General features: G+C 34.8%; 1 protein-coding gene across 2 annotated transcripts; it reads right to left on the bottom strand.

Moving 5' to 3' along the window:
• Nucleotides 1-591: 591 nt before the first annotated feature.
• Nucleotides 592-5,831, bottom strand: LOC141712547 (bZIP transcription factor TGA10-like). Of its 2 annotated transcripts, XM_074515519.1 has the most exons (11): nucleotides 5,209-5,831; nucleotides 4,976-5,094; nucleotides 4,057-4,139; nucleotides 3,748-3,897; nucleotides 3,473-3,553; nucleotides 3,323-3,382; nucleotides 3,138-3,215; nucleotides 2,939-3,014; nucleotides 2,490-2,761; nucleotides 1,744-1,983; nucleotides 592-905 (listed from the first exon to the last, which is right to left on the bottom strand). In XM_074515519.1, the coding sequence occupies exons 1-11, from the start codon at nucleotides 5,364-5,366 to the stop codon at nucleotides 756-758; spliced, it is 1,467 nt and encodes a 488-aa protein (XP_074371620.1). In that variant the 5' UTR covers nucleotides 5,367-5,831; the 3' UTR covers nucleotides 592-755. The 2 variants fall into 2 exon arrangements, with proteins under 2 accessions (XP_074371620.1, XP_074371621.1); XM_074515520.1 differs by lacking the exons at nucleotides 4,976-5,094; nucleotides 5,209-5,831 and adding an exon at nucleotides 4,377-4,431.
• Between the last annotated feature and the right edge of the window lie 2,154 nt (nucleotides 5,832-7,985).

Genomic DNA, 7,985 nt, shown 5'->3' with positions numbered 1-7,985 from the left:
TGCGAGCGAATAGCCTCCCAGGATAAAACGAGTTGCAGTGAGGCAGAGCGTCACTTCCAACGAGTTTAAGACGAACAAGAAACTATCACCGGAATTTTTAAAAAATTTAGGACTTAAGAGAACGAGAAATAAAGAGACAACTCTTATTTTCCCGACATAATAAAACCGGTGCCCTAAGACTCTATTTATAATAAGGAGAGCCTTGAATATTTTTTTTCATTTCGATGTGGAACATGATATTTATAAGGAAAAACAAGGAAGGGGTTGTGCTACTCTCGATGCGGAACAAAACCGTTTTTCACACTAAAAGGTCACACTTTCGAATATCAATTCTCATTCACCTTTTACTCATTTTGAGTGTGTAAATATGCGTTGAAATCCTCTCGTAGAGAATAATACGTTTCAATAAATACGACCACTAACACAGTATCTCACTCATATAGAGTGTCTGATTCACCACTGAATCTAAAATATTAAGTTTTTCCGATAGATACAAGATATTCATCGTACAATATCTCTTTCTTTTCAATCGCAAAGGTAAAATTTGCAATTGAGGATAAAATCGCTTAGAGGTAATAACATGAAGTAAAATAAGAATAAAAATCTACTTTATATTTCAACTTGTCGTGGACTTGGGTCTTCCTATACATCTATAGCAGCAAGAAACGAAAAAAAATCATTTCGGAAGTTTATAACATTGCGCACAAAAGATGTGGAAAAAACTAAATTAGCCTAAAGAAAGTAATAGAGTTTTCTTAATCTTGACGTGGACGCGCCACCCAAAGAGAACTGAGAGCGCGGAGGCGATGAAAGTATTCTGCAATAGCCAACAAACATCTTGCTGCTTGACGAACTGTTAAGAGTTGATGCAGGCGATGTATTGTCTGATGTCTTAGACTATCCGCCTGCATACAATTACACATCAACAAATCAAACGTATATATAGAGCATTTAACTGAATAGGTATGATTGGTACTCTGTTGCAGATTTGCAGTTTATGTTTCTTTATCGCTGGTGCAGGTCAACATGCTAGACTTAATAGTGTTCAGCAAAGTCAAGTGTTGTTTATGAATATGACATCAGGTAAATATGGGCTGAGTGCATTTTGTTAAAAAGCGATAGTTTTGGCCCACTAGTCCCCATCTATCTTGATGATACCTCTGAGTGTACAAATATGGTTCGCATTTATAAAATTCGAAAAAATTGTGAATTCTGATCATAAATGCACTCAATTTCACTACAACAAACTATGCGTTCCCTGAATTCGAATGTTCTGTTTGTCGTGTGGAGTATAATTATGGGGCCGTTTGGATCATTTATTACAGGAATAGGGAATGCAAATGTTTAGTATGTCTGATAATAGATGAGCTGAGAATTAGTACAGAATCAAATTTAAACTCTATATTAATGTGACCTGCAGTCTAAATATGTATGTAGAACTGTCCGAACTGTAGACAGTAAATCTGTACTTATGTCATATAAATCGTAACAACTACAACTAATATCAACCTGCTCCACTTTATGGTGAAATTTGGCTATAAGTTTGTTAGACATATGAATATAGGGATTGGATTTATGCTGATGGATTCTTGAGCAGTCTTTAGTAGCAATAAAATATGATAAACATGCATACGAAACTGCGAGTGCAGTTGTTTATTGCTAGGTTTGTATAGATTATATGTGTATAATGGACTTGGGAAGTAATTAAGCTATATATGGAGTAGGTTAAAGTGAAAAAAGTACCTGTCGAACAAAACCTTCAAGAGTGGAGAGCTTGGACATGGCCATGGCCATCTGACCCATGTAGTTGGCCATGTTTGGAGGAGAGCTGAGAGAGTCAGAAACAATGACATCTGAGAGTGATTGATTCAGAGCATCAAGTCCTTGTGATAGTGCTTCTTCGGCTTCCTGTGTTGATTGTTGCAAACCACATATTCCCATGAGTTGTTGCTCTGTCAATGGCTCTATTTGGTTTGCAATTATCTGAATCCATCCCGCCATCATCATGCATAAGTCAATATGATCAGTACACGTTCTCTATATGTTCTACAATATATAATGCAATTTTAACTATATTGTTAAACATTTTATAAACAATTTTTCAAAACACTCTATTATATTTTGAGATTAAAATTTAGTCATCACTGTGACTTACCACTAAATAAACTAAAAGCTTAGGACAAATAATTAATCAGCAAATTATAATTAAGCAAAAATTGCCTAAGAGTAAAAGGAGACAGTTTCAAATTAAAATAGAGGCCTAACTAGAGCAAGGGAGAGAACTACTTAAGCCTAACTTAATTAGATATATCTAGGGTTTGGGTGCTAGAGCTAGCCCATTCAACTATCTTACCTTTATATAGTTCCCACATTATTAGGACCACTTCTCACTACAAACTAAACCTAATTTTGGGAGTATCACTTTTCAGAGACCTTTTTTTCCCTCTTATGGGAAAATAGCACATGAGAACTTTTCCATATATAAGTACCTTGATGAGTTCGGAAGGGCGGAATCCTCCCATCCACATGAAGCAACGTTCAGCTGGAGTCTTCCAGTTTCCCGAAACAAGATGAAAAACATCGGTTTTAGCAAGCATGCTTTTCAGGTTCATCACCTCATCAAAATGTGCCAAGCAGTGATCCACATACAGTTGGAGCTCGTTGTCTGGTAAATGCTCTTGCACCGCTGCTCGGAGCTCACACATCAGTCGGTGGTGTTCTTCTAGCCATCTCCCATAATCCATATCAAATACGACCGCATCTAAAGTTGTAAATATAGACATTTACTATTTTAACATGATTGAAAATGTAAATTCATAAATATTTAAAGAGTTATATGTAAGTAGTTGTTGCACCCTACTTCATATTATAAATAACAGTATATACAATGTCAATGAGCTTGACTAATTAAGTTTAAGATTAATTAATACGTAAATACCTGAGCTAAGGTTTCCCATGCCAAGAGGAAGTCCTTGTTCTGCTCCTAAAAGAGCACCGCCACCCATAAATGCTCCCTGATTAAAATAGTATTTAGTATTAAAAATGGTTTGGTTTAATTAGTTCAGCAGCTATTTGTGTTGTTGATACTTATTAAAATTGATGAAGTATATTGGGGAGCAAATTTCCGCAGTATGCACCTGGGCTCTAGCTCTTTGTAAATCTTGTTCAAGTTGAGTAAGCTTCATCCTACTTGACTCTAGCTGTTGCACGTACGCCTGTTGGAGTGAATGCATATCAGGGAGTTAGTCTGATGATCGGTATAAATAGAAATGTGATAGATTATTAGATGCTAAAAGTATATCTTTGTCTGCATATCATTCACCTTTTTCCGCAGCCTGCTTTTCCTAGCGGCCTCCCTATTTTGAGCTAGTCTTCTTAATGTCTGTTTATCATAATGCACAAATACATTAGAATCTGAAGATATTTTCTTGGAGAAGGTGAAGAAGAATATTTAAAGAAGAGAGACACCGGCCTTAGGGTCTGGTGTTTTAGGCCCGTCCTGCTCAGAACTTGATGTCAGACCCCTCCGGCCTCCCACATTGTTTCCTTCACGCTGCCAGACAATTAAAAAACATATTATTTGTTGACAGAATCAATGTACTTTAATAATGATACATAATCAAGGGAGGTGGTTAAAATGATATCTAAGTTCTACCAACACTAAGATGCTCTTACATTATTTAATATAATTATATACTAGTCTACGACGACAATTAGTTAAATTTATATAAAGAGTGCAAGTCCAACCTTGACAGCTTTGGGAGGTGGAGGTCCAACAGCAGATGTAGGAGGACGAGGAGGAGGAAGTTCAGTTTTAGTGTTAGATAACTCCATGGACGGCTCAGATGATCTCTTAGACCCGCTGGTTGCTGGAGAAACCAACCCCATATTACTTGCCTACCAAACACATAACAAACCCATTATTATAATTAATCTTTAATTTCCATCTAATATAGTAATTATACTGGATTTGTTAATAATTGTTAGTTTTATACAAACTCATGAGCTTTGAATAGTACAGTTGAACCATATGTAAAGATCAATGTGAATAAGTACTTGTAACTTGGAGGCTGATGGCTCTACATGCATTGGTTGAGAAGGAAATATGTTCAGTGTTGGTGGTCTCATCCCTGAGTTATCTGCACATAATATAGTGATGTAAAACAAATATTCATTTTACATGAAAGAATAAAATTGTTTACATGGAGAGAGGGAGAGAGAGAGAGAGGGGGGGGAGGGAGGGAGGGAGGGAGAGAGGGGGGGGGGGGAGGGAGGGAGGGAGAAAGAGAGAGAGAGAGAGAGAGAGAGAGAGAGAGAGAGAGAGAGAGAGAGGGCATGTATAATTGAGTATTAACATCAGAGGTAATGAGGAATACTTATTATTAATGATCGAAGAAGATTTGGGGTCATGGCTTGCAAGTTTTAACTCGAAAAGGGAAAGAAGAAGGAATCACAGTGAAAAAGATGAAAACACACTATCACGGATATGTATAGAGGGAATAGGGATAGTACTCCTGTTTCTTTGTCAGTTAAACCCAAAAGAAATTCCCCGAGAAGATCATGATCGATCAGAATAAAAGTTTGTTACATGTCGTGGTCCAAAACTCCGTAAAGTACAGCCCAGAAAAATAAAGGTAAAAACACATAACAAGTAAAATAAGGAAGAAGACAGAAGAAAAAGAATATTTTCCTTGCAAGTACTTAAAGTTAATTTTACCATACTTCTGCAAGTAAATGATCTGGTCAAAGAAAAAGTACAAGCACAGATCAACTTTTGAACATGCATGCCTTTGTTATGATCCATAAATTGCTGGCCTTGTACCACCACATCATTAATCACAGAATATATTAGACAGACATGAGAACTAGCCTAGCTAAGAACCTAGAGAGAGACACACACACACACACAGAGAGAGAGAGAGAGAGAGAGAGAGAGAGAGAGAGAGAGAGAGAGAGTCTGATCAGTAGTACTCACGTCTTTGATCATGGACCGTAGAGGAGGAGGGGTCTTGACTGTCAAGGTAAAGAAAAAGGGCTTGATCTAATTCTCCTAAATCATAGGCTCCTGCACCATCTTTGTTGCTGCTACTGCTACTGGTAGAATCATTAATTAACAAGAAAAAAACAAAGATGTCAAAACCCATAAAATAACGAAACAATTTTATAAAGTAGTTGTTGAACAATAAGTAATTGAACATAATAAATTACACGAAGTTGGGCGCAGGATTAATTATTGTTGATGAGGAGATAACTGGTTGCATCATCATCCCATAAGACATTTGTTGATACTGATGATGATCTTGTCCTTGCTGCTGCTGCTGTTGTTGCTGTTGTAAATGTTGCATGTTGATGCTATTAGAAGCCATGAAAGGAGCTACCTCAAGAAATAATAAGCCCACCTGCAGCTTCTCTTATCACTTAAAAGTCTATATGTATTGTCTTCACTATTTGACCATGCTTATAAGATAGTAGGTGTGGATTCACATGTATATGTATATAGAGGTGAGGCGAATATGAGAAGCACCATAAATACAAAGATGATCAGAAGAAAAATGATCTAGAGGGAGTCAGTTGCAGATCTGAACAAACTAAGGATAGAGTTAAGATATATAGATAGAAATGCCAAAGATGCATAAGACAAAAGCTATATATTTCATCTCCTTTCAATTCATGCTTGCTGCCTGTACAAACCTGGCGACTTTCTTTGGCCAAACCAAATATATTCAGAGAAAGCGGTGGCCAAGTTCAACTCTCGATCTCTCTCTCTTTATTTCTAAAAATAGCTATTTAGCTACTAGGTCGCTTCTGTTCGGCTAAACCAGCCAGAAGTCTACACCCTTTTTTAATACTCTTTAAAAAATCATTCATAAAGAGAGGCTTCCTTGTTCGATCAGCATTCAGCTCAGTCTTTGTTCTTTGAAATGACTTTATTACCCCTGCCTTTATTTTACTATTTTTTATCTTGCGACTTCACTACATTCATCTTCGAAAGGTTACACGTAGAATTGGTGTACCGACTACGCAGGCCGCCCTAGCAATAATATCTATTTCTTTATTCTTGTAGTTCAGTAATCTAATCTTGTAACATCTTTGATAATCGTTTTTTACCAATGATTAAATGTTTTTATCATCATAACTCTTTGCATAAATAGGATTTAATTGATTGAAAATACTCAAGTACTTGTTAATCGTTATAGATTATTCTACTCCTAAAAGCTTACCGGAAATATTTCAACAATTAACTAATTAATCTAACTAAAGTGGTATGTGATAATATATACTCCATCCGTCCCGTTATACGTTTCCTATTTTGACTTCTAACACTATTTATAAAAAGCGATTAACTATTAATTTACGTCTAATCTATAATATCAAATATAGTCACGAGTGATTTTGTTGAATTTGTATTTATGAGTGTTTTAGTACAATAAATTTTATATTTAATACTAATACGAAATTAAAGATATTAACAATAAAAAATGTATATTGATAAACGTGTCCAACACAAATAGAAAACGTTTTTAGAGACAGAGGGAGTATTAATTTTATAAGAATATTTACATATACAAGAAACTTTTTATTGAAAATTCTTAAAATAAGACGTCACATGCACGTGAGATTTTCTTAGAAAAAGTGTTTGTATATTTGTATACATAGTTTTCAATTTACAAATTCATTTTAATATAACTTATAAATTTGTATATTTATACTGGATCAACTTGTTCAATCTACATGTTAATGATAAATTATGAGCGTCAATGTCCCGATTGTAAATGGTCAACTCATATTAGCACCTTTCGATATGAAAGCGTTGTTGCTATATGTATATACTTCCATTAATTAACTTGGTTTAAGATGATGCTTGACATTAATTATTATAATATACTTTTTGCATGCTAGTTTTTTATTAATTAACCACATTTTATATCTTTGGCCAAAGAAGTAGAAAAAGATCCGGAACAGAAGATAAATATAGAAAAATATAGACAGCTTTTGATTTAGCTAGTTTTTTATTTAAAAATTATATAATGAATATTATGACAAAAGGAATTTCGAAGTAATTAATATAATTAGTCTTATTCAATAAAATTGATAACACGTAGTTTATAAATCTATAGAAATTTTACTTTAACAAATTCATTGTTCTTAATTATCCTTTTTAGCTTAAACATAGTTTTATACATGTAATTATTATTGAAACATGTCTTTTAATATTTTAAAACCAACAACTTTAATAATTAAAAAATTCAATTTAGCTAGAATTGAAATATCATGCAATTGTTTTTTAAAAAATGTTATAAAAGCTGGTGTTATATGGAGAATTTCGGTTTTGGAGGTTAGTGCCCGGAAAAAAGATTAAGTATGGTGTTTATTGGTCGGACGAAAATTGTAATGGTGGTGTATGAACTTTTATGATAACTTCTTAATAATAAAGAGGATATTTCTTTACTCTTTGATATCTCATACAAGTGCATATGTATCATATATATAGGATTAATCCTCATGTTATTCTTGGTGAACAAGTTACGAGATTACTTTTAGTATTTTTCTACTAATGCAGCCCAAGGCTTTCTCCAAGTGGACTTCAGCCTATCAATCACGTAAATTTCAGGTGACCTCACACGTTTCTTACAATCTCACGACATTCCCGCATTTCCTCCCATAATTGAATGATGCGACCCGCCCTGGTCGTCTTGACTCTCGCCAATTCTCATCACCCACAAGGATAGATAAGCGAGCCTATATGATCACCTCGTTCATCTAATTATACAAGTCTTTCACTACAAGAAAAATGGATTTTTTTTTCTGTCCAGCATATCCTACCGGCATATTTTTTTCGGCTATTTCCTACCGATTTTCAAGTTAAAGGTCCTTTCCTACTAATTTCGTACTCTGTAGGAAATGCAAGTCATTTCCTACCGATGGTGGTGGGAAATGGCTAAAGACGGACCACTTGTTCACATTATTATTTTGCCAGAATTTGA

The sequence above is a fragment of the Apium graveolens genome, chromosome 3 (genome assembly GCF_009905375.1).
Source record: "Apium graveolens cultivar Ventura chromosome 3, ASM990537v1, whole genome shotgun sequence".
Classification (NCBI taxonomy): Eukaryota; Viridiplantae; Streptophyta; class Magnoliopsida; order Apiales; family Apiaceae; genus Apium; species Apium graveolens.
The sequence above is the reverse complement of the archived record's forward strand: the minus strand, read 5'-3'. Positions and strand labels throughout refer to the sequence as shown.